The following is a 20,301-nucleotide window of genomic DNA, read 5'->3' as shown; positions in this document are numbered from 1 at the left end:
TCTACATCAAACCACTAGGAAGTGGGGGTTTAAGATTATTTATCTATAAAGTTAAATTGGGCACTGCTTTTGTAGTTCACGTAGGCGTCGAGACTTCTGACAGTTTGTGCCGGAACTTCTGACGACGCGGGAGTTCGGACCTAAACTGTCGGGACTTCCGACAGTGGTTGACAAATTTGAACTTAGCATTTGCAGTAAATTTTTAGATACGCCTATTCACCCCCTCTAGGCATTGTTAGATCCTTTCACCTACCCTGATGAGCACCTCCGAAGGACTGAGCTGTCAGATCTCGAGATTCACGAAGTCACCACTGACGTCTCGTTGTCGACGGGAACGTCGCCTACCACTAAAAGCATAGCGTCTGTGCCAAGTCGAGGACTTGAATCTGGGTGGACAGGTTCCACCATAAGCAACCTTGTAGCTACTATTGGGTATGAATGGGTGAGAATTTGTCCCATGCTACCATACACGTGCTACCCTCACGACTCAAGAATGGCATATTGAGTAATTAACTCGTGAAAGTAACGTCAGTGGACCACAAGTCTAGCGTCTCAAAACTGAAATAACCCTAACAGAGCTGAAATCTATTGACTCAATAGGCAAGATGAATCAACACATTGCTGAGATGCTTCAGCGTGGAGAGGGAGAACAATCTAGCCTCTAGGGTAAGATTTATTATTGATGAAGCAATCTAGAAGAGAGGGTAATTATGTTGCTTTTGAGCTTGCACAATGGGCTATGAGAACAAAACACTCGGTCTGGTGGTTCTCCGTGCCGGCTTGTATGTTGAGTATACTATTGCTTGGGACTGTAATCACATTGATGAGTAATAAAATATCTCTATTTTCCTCGCCAAAAGAAAACACAATTGTCACGTAACACATTTTTTTTCTTATACGTTTGTCTTTTTTATTTTATTTTTTCAAACAAGTACGATTGGCGATAACTCGTAAGCATGTTCATGCTTGGAACTAACTCGAGAAATATCGTATTTTGGAAGTGAACGTAGATAAAATTAGAACCATATAGTTCACTTGAAAATTCTATTTTATTTGATGTATTGCATAGCATAATAATTCTAATATATTATAATGATAATTTTCAAACTTATAGTTTTTTAAAAGTGTTGGTGATATTCATGGGCCAGAGCAGCAGAAAGGCCGATCCATGCTAGCCACTAGACCAATGAGACCATAGCCTTTCATCCTGAACTACTCCGTGACTTACACGATTTTGATCAAGCATCCGTGATCCGAACCACTGCTATGCTACTCGATCCTCCTCCCTGACATGCGGTGAGTTTTGTTGTACTGGTATAATAATTAGATCTTAGGCCCTTGTTGCCGGCGATGCACCTGTTCTCGCTTCATCCTGGATCCTGCTCACCACCCCCTACTGTATGACTCCGCTCGAAAATTCTGATGTTCCGTTCTCTCTAAGGCCTCGTTTGGTTTTACTGAAATCATTCGCAAATTTGTACTAGCCACAAACTTTTCCGCGCCGTTCCCGGCCTGTTCCAACGTAACCGAACAGGGCCTAAATCTCCCATATACTAGTCAGCATCATCAGTGTTTTCGTTCCAAGCCTTGCCGATGCCAGTCCCTCGACGCAGGCTCCATTTGGAAGACCAGTATTTGATTCAAAACACTTGTAAATTACAGGTCCCGGTCACCTCCTCCGGCAATGTGTAGCTGCAATCTCGTGTTGCTAACTAGGGGCCTGCGTGGTTGCTGCTAGTTTTCCTCAACACTGGGTGTGCCGATCCAAGCCGAGGCCTGTTCCAGGCCTCTTGCACCAATTCCCTGAAACCATCCACTTTTAGCAAGTGGTTTTCGAATTAGAATGCACCCTTGTGTTGGTCTCTTGCCGATTGAGAATGATCGGGAAATGGTCTAATGCTCCAGTCAAGACTCAAGAGGGCGTTCTGTCCAACGGTCCAACCACACCAGTGTCGAATTTTCCCTCTCATCAGACCAAGTGAACCTTCGGTTTTGCAGGCTGATTTAGGGTGTGTTTGGAAGGCGGGATTTTTTTATATTCCTGTATTTTTTCTGTGAAATTAAACTGATTCCAAGAAAATTCCTGTATGAACCTCCACTACCAATCACAAATACAAGAGTAACTGATACAATATATGGAGAATTAGAGGGAGTTTAGACAGGGAATAGCAAGGAATCGGAGGTAGAGAGCAAGAACAGAGTTCTGGGGAGGAGCTGACGGAAGGTAGAAGATGAGTCCGGTTCTGGTTCGATGCCTTCTCCCGAAGCAGCCTTGGACTTTATCCCTTCGGCTCCTGTCCAGCGAAGGCCTTGGAGCCCATCCTGCAGCCCAGCTTGGAAGCCCACCCATCGGTCCCGCAGCCCAGCTTGGAAGCCCATCCATAGACCCAGTACATGACAAGCTGCTCTGAACTTGCCCATTAATCTCCGGTTTTTTCCTAAAAAAAAAAAAAAAAACTCCGGTTTAGGTTTAGGATGTTTTCGTCGCTTGCTTTGTAGATCAGCAGCCTGTTCGGGAGGCCGTAAACGATCGTGGATTATTTACTGCTGGCTGGTTTGGTGTGAGAGAAAAATACTGTTCCTAGCTAGAAATTTACGATCGTTTACGAGCAAGCGAACAGGCTGCAGGTTAAAATCCTAGTCCGTAGTTGAACGAGCAGTAGGTGTCATGTCATGTTATTTATCACCTTGTCATCCAGATACCAGATAACAGATACCTGAGCATCTCCATTTGCGTATCTCTTGTCAGTTGTCATACAGATACCTGAACATCTCCATCTGCGTATGAAAAGAACTTCCTGCAGAAAAGAAAACTTACATAGGCATTGGGTGCATCATCAACACCTCATTGCTTAGCAATATCCTATGATGTTGGTTATTGGCACCATAGTATAATCCCCTTCATCCTTCTCTCTTGACAACGACGCCGTAGCATCATCTGACAGCAACTCTTTGCTTCAATCAGACAGCGGCAGACCCGTTCCGTTGTTCCTGTGCTGCAAGCAATCGCCATGAGAGCGACCTTCAAAACATGATTGTTGCATTCTTCGTCCGGGCTGCACCCTATTAAACAGGCGGCTACATTTGTACTAATTCATATGAAATCATGCCTGCTATAAAGTAATACGGCCTAGTGCACGCTGGGATCAACGAATGGCATCTGCATCGCGGAGCGAGACTTCGAGGACCGAATCAAAGCACTCGAGCCGCGACAAATGGCCACCGCGCTATTGACTTGAACGGTCTCGTCCGTGGATTGCCGGACTGCATGTCAGCTACTCTGTGGAGTTTAATCAAGCGGCCATCGCCTCACTGCTTCACAACCTCATTTAGCCAAGGAGCTCACAGAAAAGCAGCCCGTGAGGCCGTGACACCGACACCGAGAGCGAAATGGAACCCCGCCATTTCTGCTGCGCTTTGCTGCTTCTCCTCCTCGGCTTCCGGCGAACCGGTGCCCAGGACAACACAAACTACACCGTCCCCGCGCAATTCGTCTGTAACGTGTCGTCGCCGTCGTGCGACACGTACGTCGTGTACCGGACGCAGTCCCCGGGGTTCCAGGACCTCGGCAGCATCTCGGACCTCTTCGGCACGAGCCAGGCCCGGATCGCCAGCGCCAACAGTCTCAGCTCCGAGGACGGCGTGCTGCAGCCAGGCCAGCCGCTGCTCGTGCCCGTCAGCAGGTGCGGCTGCACGGGCGGCTGGTCCTTCGCCAACGTCACGTACCCGATCCGGCAGGGCGACACCTTCTTCAACCTCGCCAGAGTCTCCTACGAGAACCTCACCGTGTACCAACTCATCGAAAATCTGAACCCGGGGTCGGTACCCACTAGTCTACAGGTCGGGCAGGAGGTCACGGTGCCGCTCTTCTGCCGGTGCCCGGCTCGCGCTGAGCGGAGCAGCTTCATCACCTACGTGTGGCAACCAGGGGACACCATGTCCCAGGTGAGCAAGCTGATGAACGCCACCGAGGACGAGATCGCCGAGGCGAACAACGTCACCAGCAGCTCTGCCTCCGCATCCCTCGTGGGGCAGCCGATGCTGATCCCAGTTCAACAACGGCCGCGGCTTCCGCCGCTGCTCTATGCTGCTAGTGCAGGCGACGGCAAGTCCCGGTGGCGACCTCGGGCTGTCATCATAGGCGCCAGCGTCTCGGGGTCTCTCGTCGCGCTCGCCGCCTTGTTCCTGGCGATCCTGGCGCACCGAAGGTACGGAAAGAAGCCGTCGATGCGCCTGGGCTCACGGTTCGCGGGGAACACCAAGCTTTCTTGGTCCAGGAACCAATACGGCCATGACAGCAGTAATTCCTTCGCTCAACACATGATGAAAGGAGGGAAGCTGCTCACCGGAGTGTCGCAGTTCATCGACAAGCCCATCATCTTCGTGGAAGAGGAGATCGTGGAGGCCACGATGAACCTTGACGAGCGGTGCAAGATCGGCAGCACGTACTACCGTGCGAAGCTCGACGGGGAGGTGTTTGCGGTGAAGCCAGCGAAAGGCGACGTGTCGGCGGAGTTGAAGATGATGCAGATGGTCAACCACGCCAACCTGATCAAGCTGGCCGGCATATCCATCGGCGCTGACGGGGACTACGCGTTCCTGGTGTACGAGTTCGCCGAGAAGGGCTCGCTCGACAAGTGGCTGTACCAGAAGCCACCGTCCGCGCTGCCATCGTCGTCGTGCTCCACCGTGGCAACTCTCTCGTGGGGCCAGAGGCTGAGCATCGCACTGGACGTCGCCAACGGCTTACTCTACATGCACGAGCACACGCAGCCGAGCATGGTGCACGGCGACATCCGCGCGCGGAACATCCTCCTGACGGCGGATTTCAGGGCCAAGATATCAAGCTTCTCCCTGGCCAAGCCAGCCACGGCCGACGCCGCCGCGACGAGCTCCGACGTGTTCGCCTTCGGGCTGCTGCTCCTGGAGCTCCTTTCCGGCAGGAGGGCGATGGAGGCGCGCGTCGGCTCGGAGATCGGCATGCTGTGGAGGGAGATCCATGGCGTGCTGGACGCCGGCGACAAGAGGGAGGCGAAGCTGACCAAGTGGATGGACCCCGCTCTGGGAAGCGAGTACCACATGGACGCGGCTCTTAGTCTGGCTGCCATGGCGAGGGCCTGCACCGAGGACGACGCGGCGAGGCGGCCGAACATGACCGAGGTCGTGTTCAGCCTCTCCGTGCTGGTGCAGCCGTTGTCAGTGGCCGACGGATTCGAGAAGATGTGGCAACCCAATTCGGACGACAACATTCGGATGGCCAGCTCGGTGTCAGCTCGATAAAATGAAAACAAAACTTCGTTTAACAGATAATTTTGTAAGTAGCTGCTAGTTCCTTGGCTGTAAACTTGCATTGTACACTACTTTACTTTACTTGGACACTGATTTTGCATTGTACGATAGTTCATGTTCAACCTCTAGTGTACAAGTATCTCTCAGTCTTTACGTACTAGTTTCCAAACTGAAGATGACAAATGATACTAGTAGTATGTGTGCAAATTTGAAATCCAGGGTTGAGCTACCATTTGTCATCTTCAGTTTGGGAAACTCACAAGGAACAACGGAGGAAAGTACAATTGTCATGATTCTTCCATAAAAGGAGTGATAACGCGTTTTAAGCACCAGTGATGCAGTGAAGGATTTAGGAGTTGGTAGTGTCCTTCCGTAAAATTATAAATTCATCTTTTTTTAAAAAAAAAAGTTATGAAACAATTATAAGTTTATTTTTTTTTAAAAAAATTTAAATTTAAGTAAATATGTAAAAAAATATAGAAATTTTATGATTTCCAAATAAGTATTATCATATTAATCATGGAATATATTTTAATAGTATACCTAGAGTCATAACTCATAAGTATTAATAATATTTTTTATAAACTTACTTAAACTAAGGGGTTGCTTGGTTGTTCTTGGCGGTGCATCACCTCAGCTTTCCTACTACGTCGGTGCGAGCAACGAGAAGCTCGCTCAGGCGAGCAGATTTGGCTTCCCCATGAAAGCCAGCCAAAATTTGCTCATACAATCATTGAAATTTTAGGCGAGAGAACCAAACATATACCATCGCTTTCCGTCCTCACTCGGCAAGGCATAATAGTGCTTAGCGAAGGAAACAAGCAGCTTTAAAGAAAGTTTGACTCAATCTAAAGTTAAAATTGATTTTTTTTAGGATGGAGGTAGTAGAGTGCAAGTATAGCATCTTCCAGCTAATGGCTGAACCTCTAATAAAAAAATAGCTCTTCGTTCTAACTTATAAGTTATTCTGGTTTTTCTAGTTATGTACATAGTTTTTTTTTAATGTAAACATGATGTGTATTTAGTTTTTTTTATAAAGAGATTTGTGTACTAAAGACCGATAAGGAATTCGGCCCAGAATTACGGCAATTAGCCGGTGCGGCCAGGAGCTGCAGGGGCCGGTCTTTTTTTTGTTTTGAGGGGACAAGGGCCGGTCAAGTGTCTCACCGGGGGGCGACAGACATGGATAAACGGCCTGCCAAACCAGGACGATTGGGCCAACCGCGAGCAGGCTGCTGTTCCCGCCCATCTCGTGCTAGGCTTACTGAGCTTTGTTTGACCCAATAGGTTGCTCAGGAGCCCATTATTCACAGGCTGTTTTCGGCTCCCTTTCTTTTCCGTCCCCACTTTTCTTCAACGATTTCCATTTTTTTTTGGTCAACATGGCTACCAAAGCAGAGGTGCAGAGCTGCTTCCAGTCTGGTGCGGATACTCCGGCTAAACAAAAGCGCCACGACCCACACTACGCCTGAAAACTTTGCACCGATTTATCTCAGCCACTGCCACCTACGTTTAGGCGTACATGAGGTGCCCACTGCCCACGTCTCCACGACCACGGCGCTTGCGCGCTGGCCGTGCCTTCCTCCCGATTCTCAACGAACTCCGACGTTTCCGCCGGGGTTCCCACCTAATCGCCATCTCCCTTGCGTCCAGTTACCCAGATCAACAGAAGTACACGCCTGCTATATATACAGAATCAGATTTACTGCTTGCACATTCCTCTTCCAGTTCCAGCTGCAGCTAGTTCCATCATACATTGTCCACGACTGTCATTGCTGATTCTTCTTCTCGGCGAGTCCTAGCTCCGATCAGCCCGTTTCCATGGGAGCCATTCGATTTGCAAGCCTTCTACTCCTTGTCGGTACATTCGCAAACTCGTGTGCTGTATTCATACTGCAAAATGCCATAGGTAGCGCTCGTGCTGATGTCTGCATATGTGCAGGGGCAATTTGGTTACAGGCGAAGTTTGGTGCCGAGGCAGCCGGCACGACGGTGTTCACGCTGCACAACAACTGCACCCAGACGATCTGGCCGGCCACATTGTCCGGGAACAGCGCGGCGGCCGTCGGGGGCGGGGGCTTCGAGCTGTCGCCCGACGCCACAGTCTCGTTCCCGGCCCCGGCAGGCTGGTCGGGCCGCCTCTGGGCGCGCACGGGCTGCGTCGCGTCGCCGTCGCCGTCGCCGTCCCCGTCCCCGTCCTCCCCCTCCCGGCTCTCGTGCGCCACGGGCGACTGCAGCGGCGCCGCGAGCTGCTCCCTCGGCGGGGCGCCCCCCGTCACGCTGGCGGAGTTCACCCTGGGCGGCGCCGACGGCAAGGACTTCTACGACGTGAGCCTGGTGGACGGGTACAACGTCGGCGTCGGCGTGGCGGCGACGGGCGCCAGGGTGAACCACGCGACGTGCGGGTACGCCGGCTGCGTCGGGGACGTGAACGCGCTGTGCCCGCCCGAGCTGCAGATGTCCGGGACGAATAAGACCGCGGCGGGAGGGGGAGGGAAAGGGGAGGGGGCGCCGACGGTGGCGTGCCGGAGCGCGTGCGAGGCGTTCGGGACGGCCGAGTACTGCTGCACGGGCGCGCACGGCGGGCCGAGCACCTGCGGGCCGACCAAGTACTCGAGGCTGTTCAAGGCGGCGTGCCCCGCGGCCTACAGCTACGCGTACGACGACCCCACCAGCACCTTCACCTGCGGCACCGGCGCGCAGTACCTCGTCACCTTCTGCCCGGGCCACCAGTAGTGGGCGGAGTTGTGGCCGTGCCCGTGTGCGACGCGACCGGCACAAACTGCAATTGCCAGTGCCCGTTGATCATTTTGTTCATCTTATTATCTCAAAAAAAATGCTTGTAATTTGCATCTGCTACTAGGACTTACAAGAACATAGAATTTGGGGCTTGACGAACTCTTGTTTTATGCTTGTGTGCGTGCGTGTGTGTCTCGACATGTTTTCACGCCATCCGTGCACACGCACGTACACCACGGCCTTGGCGCACCTGATGTGACGAAAACGATCGAAAAAAGTGTGTTCCGAATTCCCAACAATGACACAAGCCATTAGGATCGTACGGCGTGTTCGTTGGTCGGTTTCTAAGCTGATTTGGACTGACTGGTGCTGGTTTCTTGTGAAGGGAAAACACTGTTGGCTGGTTGAATAAGTCTGGCTGAAACCACCCAACGAACATGGTGGTAATCCTAATTTGCTGAGTGCTTGGTACGTTTCTTCTTCAATCAACACGCGTGTGAGATTGTGAGTCAGGGTGTGTGCCACACGTTAGTTAACTTTCCGTTCTGACGAGACTTTCTTCTAGTACAAAATAGCTTGTCCTCCGGACTCGACGCGGCGAGTTGTTGCTTCACGACTAGACGGGGAGTCGACCATGCCACGCCACGTTTATCCCATGTGCCCCCCGGCACAAGCCAAGCGACCTCGTCCGGGCCGACGCGCTGCTACCTATTGTACATGGCTGACGTGCCTACACGCGTCGGGGTCGCCGAGAGGAACGAGCCCCTTCCCCTTCCGCAGGGCGTTGTAGCGGTGGACGTTGAACCCGCGCGCGCGCATGAGGCGGCGCTGCTTGGACGCGAAGCGGCTCCGGAAGAAGCCCTCGAAGGACGGCTCCGTGGCGGTGCGCATGAAGAAGGCGTAGCCGGACATGAAGTAGAGCGACGTGACGTAGAAGCACACCGGCTCCATCACGTCCCACGACAGCTCCCAGAAGGTGAGCCGCATGAACCCCAGCGTCTGCGTCGCCAGCAGGCCCAGCCCGCACCACAGCTCGCGCCGCACCGCCGCGGCCGCGTCCGCGTCGATCGCCGCCTTCTGCGCCTCCATGGCCTCCAGCTCGCGCTTGCGCGCCTCGCTCCCGTCTCCGGCGCGCGGCGCCTGCTGCAGCTGCTGTTTCCCCGGGAGGATGCTTCCGATGGCCTTCGCGACCTGAACGACACAATGAGAGATCAGAGACGCGTAAAAGTGTAAGGTGCCTGCTGGCTGCTCTGCTCTCTAACTACTCTGTCTACCCACTTCTTGGGTGTTACTAGCACAGCACGTCAGCTCGTACCATGTCGGGGCGGAGGAAGACGGCGTCGCCGAGGACGATGACGCCGCCGGACTCGTCGAGCGCACGGCCCAGCCTGCGGCCGCCCTCGACGCCGCCGGCAATGTCGACGCAGAGCGCGGCGAATTCCGAGCCGGACACGACGGTCTGGGCGTTGGACCTCAGCCTCTCCCGCGCCACCTCCATCTCGGCCGCCCTCGCCACCTTCCTCGCCTGCTCCACCGTCACGCCCGCATGCTCCGGCGGCGGCCGCGTCGTCGTGCTCACGGGAGGGAGAAGGCCATCGAGCTGGAGGCGGTGGAAGAGGTGGTCGCCGACGGGGAGGGCGGGGAAGCAGTGCGCCGGGAGCGGGACGGTCGCCGTGGCGTACCCGACCGCGGTCGGCTTCGGCCGCAGGAATGCGAGCGTCGGGCAGTCGTTCACGGCCGGCAGAGACCGCCGTGCCGGGGGATGGGGAGCGGGAGGCGTGGGAATGGCCGCGCCCGCGCCGCTAGCGGCCGCGTTCTTGCCTGCCCATAGGCACCGTGCCATTGTTCTGTGGAACGCCATTTGTGTTTGCCTCTCTGACACGAGCTCTAATGCTCTATTTGTAGTTTGGTTTAGAAGAATGGTTTCGTGTTACGTGACAGAAGTGGCGCGACGTGTCTGGCCGATGGAGCGAGGAGGGATGGACAGGGGTGCTATTTATACCTGGGAGGCTGAACGCTTGCCAAAGTCTCGTGTTGTGCCACCGAGGTAGTACTCGCAACGGTTTGAAAAATAAACTAATGCGCGACGGCCAAAAGAACAAAAACTGAGCCTTGGGAGAACGTGGCAGGCATCCATTCATCGTTCAAGTGGACACTCAATTTTTCACCGGAGTCCGTTTACATATCTTAATTTGAATGTGTTCCTTGCGGGAATATATCTCAAAGCAAATCTAAATATTTTTAAGGATATTTTGGATCTATCTAGCTTTGATAAGCCATTTTTTTTACAACCACACAATACAACGTAGACACTTATAACGCATGCACACTAATAGCTAGGTGGAGTGTAATAATAGGTTTTCATAAGTTGGCCAGGGCGTGCAAGCGTGCTCGTTCGCCGGCGTACAAGCGAGGCCCTTCGCCGGCGTGCAAGCCTTCATCCTCGGTGGCGCGTCGCCCCAGCCGGAGCGCCTCTAGGGAACATCGCCCTGATGGTCCGAGGCGACCCGACTTGTCGCCAGAATGTCACGCCGCGACAGGTCAGACGCCCACAATGTCATCGCATTGTCATGTGCCGCGGTCGACCGTGCCGTTATAGTCACCGCAACAGCACGACAAGAGCAGCCTGCCGGTTTCACCACCTCCGGGTGTCGTTGATAACCGTCCCAAGGTCGAGTCTTCGTTGTCCAGAGGAACGTGGACCTCGCCGAGTCTGGAGCAGACCTCCCCCTTGTCCTCGTCGCACTTGTTGGTCGAGACCAGTCTGCCGTCACGTCGGAGGAGCTCCAGGCACACCTTTCCTCGAGGTTCCATGTGTCTGTGGGCACGACGGGGGTCTATGCTTGGCTTGGGGGCCCCTTTGCACGCGAGTGTCAGCAGGACTGAAAGCATCTAGGCTCCTAGTTGGGTTTCGGTGATTAATGACAATACAAGATTACTATGACTAATGTGTGTTTTGCAGAGGCAATTAAGTTAGGTCATGGTAATGGAGATCGATTGGGCAATCAAGGTTGTCATACCCCTACGATGAAAATCATTTCGGTTTTCAAAGGATGGATAACAAGGTTAAGGATGACTAGTTCTAAGTGTCGATTGGAGTTGAAGTGACACTTAGAGTAGTTTAGGACTTTGTTTTTCCTTTGGCCGTACTATTAAGGGGGGTATGGATGGGTAGCTTGACCTAGTTGAGTCTAGTGAGTTAGGTGTGGTGCACACTTATTAAAACTAGCTCTAGGTAGCTCCTATGAATGCCTAAGATCCTTTGGAGCAAACTTCATTCACATATGATCGAGAGTTGGAAGTGAATGGAGGGTCAAATGCTGACCGGACGCTGGCCGTAGGGTCCGATCAGTTCATTTGATCAGCTGTCTGCGTTCGGTGCGACCGGACGCTGGAGAGGTCAAGTGACCGGACGCTGAAAGACAGTGTCCGGTCGACTCCAGTAAGGTTCCAGAGAAGGGAATCTGTGACCGGACGCGTCCGATCAGTACTGACCGGACCCTGAGGGTTCAGCGTCCGGTCAAGTCCAGTAAGGTTCTAGTAAGGGTTTCATGCGATCGGACGCGGCCGGTCAGTGCTGACTGGACCCTGCCAGCGTCTGGTCAACTCATTTGTACTGGTTCGCGGGTTGAACTAACCGGAGCGTCCGGTCACCCCGTAGAAGCTCATAACGGTTCGTTTTTCAGGCTGCCTTATAAATAGAAGCTCCACTCGTGTGTGGAGTCACTTTTGCTCATTCCAACAGCTGAGAAACACGTTTATGAGTGTCAAGAAAAGCAAGGTCCTAGTGAGGTGATTGAGATTTGAGAATCCAAGAGAGTAGCCTCATTAGTGTATCAAGAGTAATCAAGTGTGCATCCATCTTCTCATTAGGCTTCGCTTGGTCAAGTGAGAGTTCGTGCTTGTTACTCTTGGTGATCGCCATCACCTAGATGGCTTGGTGGTGGTAGGGAGCTTGGTGATCACCCGACGGAGCTTGTGGGTGACCCAACTCAAGTTGTGAGCAGCTTTGGGTGATTCACCACGACGGAGTGTCGAAGAATCAACCCGTAGAGAGCACTTGATCCTTGCGCGGATCAAGGGGGAGCTACACCCTTGCGTGGGTGCTCCAACGAGAACTAGTGGGGAGTGGTGACTCTCCGATACCTCGGCAAAATATCGCCGCATTCCTCTCTCTCTTTACTTTGAGTGTTTACTTTGAGTATTTACTTTGTGCAATTCAATACTTGTCTTTACATTCATAGAATTGCCATGCTAGAGTAAGTTTGGAACATAGGTCACAAGTCCTTTGTGTGTTAGTTTGATAGAAACACTTTTCTAGGCACAAGGGGTTAATTGGGCTATCTATAGGATTTGATTATTGCAAAAAAAATTTAGAATTAGCCCAATTCACCCCCATCTTGGGCATCTTGATCCTTTCAAGGATGACCACTCTAGCGTCGCTATGCAGGGTGGTGGACAAGCGGTGCACCCTGAGCTTGAGCTCGCAGTGGACCGTTGCTCGGAGGTTCAGCGTTGGGACTTCGATCCCATGTTGGTTGAGGTGGAGGCATGTCTGGCCAAAAGGCCACCTCAGGTAGGTCTCATGGTCCAGGCAGTGTTGGAGGTGGCCTAGATGGTGGACCTGTGCCTTTCAGGCCTAGACGAGTGTGGCTTGGGCCAAACCTCACCAAGGCCCTCACTCTTGGAGCCGGAGCAGGCTGGGGGATCCCCACCCCCGGTCCATGTCAACTTCCCCGCCGTCCAGGAAGGTGCAAACGAAGGCAGCCCAGCCATTCCAGCTGCTGATGGCAGAGCATCGGACGCCATGACCGCAACATCGACCGAGGACTTCATCGCTGCATTCAAGAAGCCGCTCACGACGCCTGTCTTGTCGTCGCCTCCTCGACTGCGGCTAACCCGGGCGGCCAGAGCGTGGGCGGGGGAGCTGGACGACTCGAAGTTCGTTCCCAAGAGGAGCACTAGGCTTGCCACCAAGAGTGGGCACAGGGAACAGAAGCCGGAGGCTCATGCGTGGAAGGTGATGATGAAACGTCTGGAACTCGAGGTGGAGACTGAGCTACCTGACGAAGCCTCCTTTGAGGAATTCCAGACCGCCTTCGCCCTCCCCTGTCGACGTCGACGTGGGAAGCCATGCAGGTTCTCTTCCCGGGCAGGAACCAGCGGGCATAGTCGCTCGCTTTTGTCTTGCCAATTTGGCCGCAAAACACCTTTCCTGTGTAATTTTCTATTAGTGAATCCAGTAGCTAGGTGGCAAGGTGTGCGTCGTGTCACGAAGGCTCCTCGCTTGCGTGATCGCGCACGGTTGTACTGATAACTATTTTTCTCTTAATGAAAAACAGGTGAATGTCCCGATCCAGAAAAAAAAGTTGGATGTTATAAAGTTTGACTCTGTACATTAGCTAGAGTAATTTTTGGTACCTTTCAATTAGTTCTATGTGATCCAAGCATAAATCTGTCGTGCCTCCGAGCTGATGTGATAAGCAGTGGGGATAGCTCAAACACCACACCTATAGCTCCTTAAAAAAAGAAAAATGAACGACACAATTTCATTCTCGATTATTAGACCCTACATTAAATGGACACTTTTTGCAACGAACATAGACACATATTTTTATACAGGAGCACACACACAAAAGCTAAGGAAATCTCTTAAATTTACATATAAATTACCCACCTTTAACATTATTAACATAGCATAAAGTAACCCAAAACTTGCATCTAAATTACTTACCTTTTATATTATAAAATATACAATACTCCTAAAATTATGCACTTCTACCTTGTTTTGGGTTTGCTGTGGCACTCCGAAATAACTATAGACGTTGGTCAAGGTGGTTATTATTGCATATTACTTCCTAAGAGATCATATTAGGAGAAATATATATTTATATCTATTTTTATTATGAGAAATGAAAAAAAATATCAATCAATTAGACATACACACATGCATACTATATATGGATATGTACGGATGTTTATTTAACGTGACATGTAATTCTTTTTTTTACATGATGGATCTTTATGTGTTGTAATTTATCCCAATATTAGTGTTATGTCAACATGAGTTGTAATTTTTTTCTAGAATGTAACATATGTAGAGGTGTAGGTCTCATGTGAGTTGTAAGATTTTTTTTTGAATGTAACATATGTAGAGGCGTAGGACTTCTGTTTTTTTTTAAATAACCAAAGTTATACGCGACCTGTGAGACAATGCAAGCCAGTACATGCAAGAATGGACAAGTACTGGTGGTGCATGTGTGGGAGACCATGTCTAGACGCGGAATTCTTTTTTATCCGGAGTAGCAACGTAGTTCTAATTTGACTTTTTTCTTCTTCTTTCGTTTGTTATTTTTAGCAAGCCGTAACGGCGAGAAAGTTACAGTCTGTTTGATTTGCATCATGGAAGCAATCTGCGATGAAGGCTGCTGTTTGGTTCATGTCATGAAATCATTCTGGCCCTACTTATCAACTTCCGCAGGTCATTAACGATGGACAGACTCATTCCTCGAAAAGTCTCGAACGACTCCATGCCATTCAGAGTGAGATGGATCTCTAAGGCCTGGTTTAGTTTGTAAAGTTTTTGGCAAAATGGTACTGTAGCACTTTCATTATTATTTGGTAATTAGTATCCAATCATAGTCTAATTAGGCTTAAAAGATTCGTCTCGTGAATTTCGTCTAAATTGTGTAATTAGTTTTATTTTTTATTTATATTTAATGTTTTATACATGCGTTCAAAGATTCGATGTGATAGAGAATCTTGAAAAATTTTGCAAAATGAAGTGGAACTAAATGGTACCTAAACCAAACAGGCTGTTATTATAGCCCTCCACCTGACCGCCATTGCGAAGAAGTCAGAACACCAATGTCAAATCTTAGGTACGTAGGTTTGTTTGGGTGTTGGACAGGACCGTTTGGTCAAGAAGAACCTGTGCGACATGTTGGCATGTCGCAGTGTATGTGCAAAAGACCAGGCCCCGTGCTCACCTAACCGGGATAAGCACGGAAGGCGCGTCGCCGCGTCGCATGGTTATCCTGATTGGAATCACGCACACGTACAGAGTCAGGTGCTCTGGATCGATCGTCTCGTCGAGTCATCGTCTAGCAAAAATGTTTCATTATATACGATTCACAAGTCAAACAAGCGGTTCGATTGGAATGGGAGTGGCACAAAAACGGGACAGGCGTGCCGATATGCTTTACGCTGGGTTTTTTTTTTTTCTCTCTCTCTCTCTATATTATTTATCTTAGGGATTTATCTTATCATTGTAGTGAGTGAGTGCGTAAGCAATGGAACAAAAACGAAACTGCCATGTGCCAACCGGCCCAACCGTATCATTTCAGCTCAGATTTTTTGAGAAACATCATTTCAGATCAGATGAGACGATCACGGTCCCACGGAGGATTGCGCGTGTTTGGATGGCCAAATGAGCAACCCATCCCCAGACAACGATGACTCTATATTAAACTACCCTTACGGGCAGACGGAAATTTAGCAGCCTCCGACCTCCGAGTAACCAATCACTACTGGATCTACTCTATTTACTGTATAATCGTCTATTTCAGCTATTGCGTAAAACAATATAAAGTAACCTATGACTCTATATCTAAACTACCCACCTCTATCATTAAGAAATATAATCTACGATAGACATAAATCTTTTATCTAATTTCCCATATCCCCCTATTATTGTAGATAATTCACGTAATCCAATTTTCATATCATTATTAGAAAATTAAATATCCTCTCAAATCTAATTCTAAAAATTATCAACATCTTCTCTTATAATTTTTTTGTTTAAATAACGATAGAGCATATATCTATTTCTACATTACCCACTTCTATCAATATTAATATATTAGGATTTGATTAAAGTAGTGTACGCATTGTGCTAGCATGCATGAGCGATAAATATATATGTTATATTTTAACACATAATATTTTTCCTTAACAACTTATGTATTTATGATAATAATAAATTATTTAAAACCATATTAATAACCATGACATATAATTTATTTAGGTTGTTATTTTAGATATACTTGTATATTTTAACTAAATGTTTAACACGCGTCTATAGTGATAGTATAATCATAACTGCATATATAATTCCTTGATAGAAAAATTCAATTATTTTGAGAAGTGTGGGAAAACACTGGTGACTATATTTTTCGGGCCCTTTAAGATTACTTTATAGTAGAAAGTCGATCATTATAAGTCTTAACTATTAAAATTCCCTGAAGGTTAGCACCGCTACCCTCATCCGAGATCTCGCTTTAAACTCTATCACTTATCTTATGTGATATGATGCAGGTTTCAAATGATTGCATATGCTATTGTATTATTTAAAGACGTACTGTAAGACCTAAACTTTTCTAACTTTAAAAAAGGTGCACAAAGGGCAGTTAATAAAAGATTCAATAAGCACAAGAGTTTTAACTTGAGGACAAATAATACGTAGCACTCAATAAGAATATTTATTTAAAAAAATCAAAATCTAGAATCATGACTTCTCATAAAATAAACAAAGAGAAAAACATATAATTTAATATAAACAATTCTTTATTAGTGATATGTATCAAACAATAAATAATATTTATATTTTTAAAAATTCTAGCCGGTGTGAGAGCACCTGTTGATGGACTAGTAGAGCCAAATTGACAATCTGGTATATATCTAGGATTTGAGGGTCTTACACATATACATGGCGGAACGAACTATTTTGCTACCATCTTGAATTTTGCTCTAGCAACAAGAAAGCCCCCTCAATTTTTTTCTCAAATACGCAAAAGGTTTTTGCATCTTTGTATTAAGATCGAGAAATAGTGAAAGTTACAATGACACGCTACGAATGGCACACTAGGGGGTAGTGTTATACAATCGGCTCTGTCCTCTCTAGCAGAAGGAGATCATGTGCTATTACTTGCTAATCATGCTACCTAGCCATCACCGGCGATCAGACACGCTGTCTTGTGCCTCAAATTGAAACTAAAAACGATTGAAATGGATAGCGCTTTAACACTCTCACCTAGTCAACACCTCAAATAGGACTCCACTCCTCAATACATGATTAAGTAACCAATCATGACTAATAAGTATGAACTAATTAATAGTTCATGCTAAAAGCATGTTTAGCAAATTTATTTGTTACATGATCTTATGCTATAAACCATCAACTATTCGAATCAAATCATCAAGTCATAATCCTTTGGGTTGGATGCATGCTAAACTACAAAAAGAGCATCAGAACACGTGATAACCCGAGGATTTCGAAACTATACAACCATGAGCAACGCAACACGAGTGTCACATGAACGCCCCAATCATAACCAGAAACTACAGCTTCTCTCCTAGTGATGGCGTTAGCATTCATCATTTGTATAAGCTTTTCCACACCAAATGGCTCCTAGTGAGGATTACCATGTGCAAGGACTTGTGGGAGTATTCTTACTACTACTTAAAACACTAAGAGAACAACACCATTCTGGTAGTGAATGGTTGGTGAGATATTTGTTAAGGGCCTAGAAGGATTTGTTCGCAGATATATTATACTATGATTTGGCCAAGCAAACAAAGTGAACAACAAAATAACTAATTAAACAGATTAGGGATTAGGGTTAGCAAGGAAGCAAAAGGCTGCCTTTGTTCAATAAAAAAGTTGGGGCATTTTCTTATCAGCACGACACTTCTGTACCAGAAAAAACTCCATACATAGACAGACGACACCCAATCAATTTATGTAGAAAAAAGTATAGAATACTGGTTGGTCATAAAAACTCGTTAAAATCAGTTCTCAGGAATGTATTACCCGCATTTTACGAGTATAGCTGGGTTCTGAGTTTGGGTGAGTGGCGTTGTTGTCATCGCTCAACTCAACGCTCAATGGCTCAACGCCCCATACACTAGTACGAATCCTTATGGCGTGTTCTGCTCTACGAGATTAATTGTCATTCTAGGTGTCAACAAAATATGGTCAGCAGTCTATCGAGGGGTATGCCCACGGTAGTAGATGAATTGGTGGAGGTGCGTATAATAGGAGCCGGATGGTGACACAAGCGCAAAGACAATCGATTTAGACAGGTTCCGACCATCTAATCGATGTAATACCCTACGTCCTGTGTCTTTGGTGGATTGTATTGAATATGAGATGTATTCGAGGAGGGTCTCTACCCGCCTTATATAGTTTGGAGGATAGGGTTATAGGTCAGTTTAGGTCTAGATCTATTCGGCTATATGGTAAGTATTTACAAAAAATACGATATCTATCATATCCGAATAGATCTTCCTTCATCGCCAAGATGTCTTCTAATTGCCTTGCGGTGCACGCCGACCAGAGTCCAACATCGTAGGCCTTGATATTATGGGTTGGACCTCCCTTGGTGGTGCAGCCCATGTCCATTGCCATAGGTACCTGGAGTTATACCACCGCAGCTAGTCCCCGAGCACCTTGTATCCGCTTGGCGATGCCATCTTGATCAAATTCAAGCAATTTAACACGAAGCCGATCAGTTTTGCTGATGTCCTGGACAGTGAAAATCAAAGCCAACCTGTTAAACTGGTGACCTAGGCGGTGAAAGTCGAAGCCAACTAGTTAAACTGCTGACCTGGGCAGTGAAAGTCGAAGACGACCAGTTAAACCGGTGACCTGAGCGGTGAAAGTCATAGTCGACTAGTGTAACCGATGACTTGAGCGGTGAAAGCAGGAGTCGACCAGTTTAACAGGTTAATCGATCTCAGACCTAGCCAAGTAAAGCTTGCTGGAAGGATGTAAGGGGCTCAAAATTAAATTAAAAATTCTCCAGGCGAAGTATAGCCACTTAGACTCCATTTGTGAGGAATCATCCATGACTTAGTCAATAAAGAGGGTAAATCAAGAAAAGAGCACTACATTCACCGATAGGTGAAGTGTAGCCACTTAGTCCCCGAGCCTGCTGAAAGATGAAGAAATAAATCTTGTAGCATGGTCAAAGAAAATAAGCCTAAAAGCTTGCCAATGTTATATGTCATGTGTGTATCAAGACCCCAGACGTGCTATCTAAGATCAGCACTCTGATCCGAACAGCATGGAGCAAGTTGATAGCACACCGATAAGTCGTAGCAAGATCCGACCGTCAAGGGAGTCCCCAACTTAGCTAGTGATTCTTACACGAAGAATCCGAACGCCGAGGAGTCCCTAGCTTAGCTGGCGAGCCCCCAGCATAGCTGACGATGAAGCGACAAACAATCCAAACGCCGTGGAGTCCCCAGCCTAGCTGGCGAGCCCCCAGCATAGCTGACGATGAAGTGATGGACAATCCAACTAGTTGGTTGGAGAAGAATCAAGCACCGAGCAGCCCAACCAACTGATCAGCGGCAAAGTGAGCGCCAAGTAGAAGTGAGCACCGAACTGTCTAACCAGCTGGTTGGCGACGAAGTTCATGAACCTGGTGGTCCGATCAGTTGATCAACGGAGAAGACAACGGTGGAGCTTGTCGGAGACATCGACCTTAGGTGAAATGTACATACTTAGACTTCGTTGGCGAAGTCAGATGATCATCATCCATGACTTAGTCAAAGAGGATGTTAGTACCAATACATGTGCCGTAAGGTGCAATGTATATATTGTAGTCCCTGAGCCACAAGGTGAAGTGTACACACTTAGTTCCCGAGCCTGCTGTAAGATAGAGAAGCATCTTATAGTAGGATCAAAGAATTATGTGTAAAGGAGGAAATCCCTATGCTTAGCACTAAGTATGTGGAGTAAAAATCGATAATACCGAGCAGTAAAACATGGAGAAAACAGAGTGTTTAGCACTAGATTGCTATGATAGATATACTTATCAAGGCCCCTGACATGCTGCCCGAGATCAGCACCCTGATCTGGACAGCACAGAACACCTTGATAGCACACATGACATGCGACATCGGCTAAACGTAGTAAGCCAATAGGCGAATTGAGACAGATCCTGCAATACAAATATGTAGGACTAGTAGTACAAAATAAAATATATGAACTCGGCGATGAAGAAAACAGAGCGGAGTTTTATCTGGAGCAATGTATCGATGAGTTTTATATCCTAAAGAGCAGTTTATGTTTATTTGGAGTTTGTTAATATTTGTAAAAAGGACAAAATCCTCGTTCTTAGCACTTAAAAATGGAGAGTGCTTAGCACTTTTGCCGTTGGAGAACATGGAGAGTGCTTATCACTATACCATGGAGAAATTGAAGAGTATTTAGCACTATACCGTGGCGAACATGGAGAGTGCTTAGCACTTAACCGTGGTGAAATT

General features: G+C 48.1%; 3 protein-coding genes across 3 annotated transcripts; 2 read left to right on the top strand and 1 right to left on the bottom strand.

Annotated features, from left to right (window-relative positions):
• The first annotated feature begins 3,268 nt into the window (after positions 1 to 3,268).
• On the top strand, positions 3,269 to 5,280 carry LOC136503720 (serine/threonine receptor-like kinase NFP). The gene is given in 2 exon segments (XM_066498713.1): positions 3,269 to 3,364; positions 3,367 to 5,280. Coding segments are annotated over 2 exon segments (2,010 nt in total).
• Positions 5,281 to 6,866: 1,586 nt separating this feature from the next.
• LOC136503709 (pathogenesis-related thaumatin-like protein 3.5) lies at positions 6,867 to 8,183 on the top strand. Its single transcript, XM_066498705.1, has 2 exons — positions 6,867 to 7,150; positions 7,232 to 8,183. The coding sequence occupies exons 1-2, from the start codon at positions 7,111 to 7,113 to the stop codon at positions 8,023 to 8,025; spliced, it is 834 nt and encodes a 277-aa protein (XP_066354802.1). The 5' UTR covers positions 6,867 to 7,110; the 3' UTR covers positions 8,026 to 8,183.
• Positions 8,184 to 8,291: 108 nt separating this feature from the next.
• LOC136503699 (calcium uniporter protein 2, mitochondrial-like) lies at positions 8,292 to 9,984 on the bottom strand. Its single transcript, XM_066498696.1, has 2 exons — positions 9,344 to 9,984; positions 8,292 to 9,219 (listed from the first exon to the last, which is right to left on the bottom strand). Exons 1-2 carry the CDS (start codon positions 9,887 to 9,889, stop codon positions 8,737 to 8,739), a joined length of 1,029 nt encoding a protein of 342 aa, XP_066354793.1. The 5' UTR covers positions 9,890 to 9,984; the 3' UTR covers positions 8,292 to 8,736.
• Positions 9,985 to 20,301: the final 10,317 nt, after the last annotated feature.

The sequence above is a fragment of the Miscanthus floridulus genome, chromosome 1 (genome assembly GCF_019320115.1).
Source record: "Miscanthus floridulus cultivar M001 chromosome 1, ASM1932011v1, whole genome shotgun sequence".
Taxonomy (NCBI): Eukaryota; Viridiplantae; Streptophyta; class Magnoliopsida; order Poales; family Poaceae; genus Miscanthus; species Miscanthus floridulus.
The sequence above is the reverse complement of the archived record's forward strand: the minus strand, read 5'-3'. Positions and strand labels throughout refer to the sequence as shown.

Excerpts from the sequence above, each read along its gene's own strand:
- LOC136503709 (XM_066498705.1), top strand. The coding sequence starts at position 7,111 with ATGGGAGCCATTCGATTTGCAAGCCTTCTACTCCTTGTCG. Across the intron at positions 7,151-7,231 it reads AAGCCTTCTACTCCTTGTCG|GGGCAATTTGGTTACAGGCG; the intron begins GTACATTCGCAA and ends GCATATGTGCAG.
- LOC136503699 (XM_066498696.1), bottom strand. The coding sequence starts at position 9,889 with ATGGCGTTCCACAGAACAATGGCACGGTGCCTATGGGCAGGCAAGAAC. Across the intron at positions 9,220-9,343 it reads TCTTCCTCCGCCCCGACATG|GTCGCGAAGGCCATCGGAAG; the intron begins GTACGAGCTGAC and ends TGTGTCGTTCAG.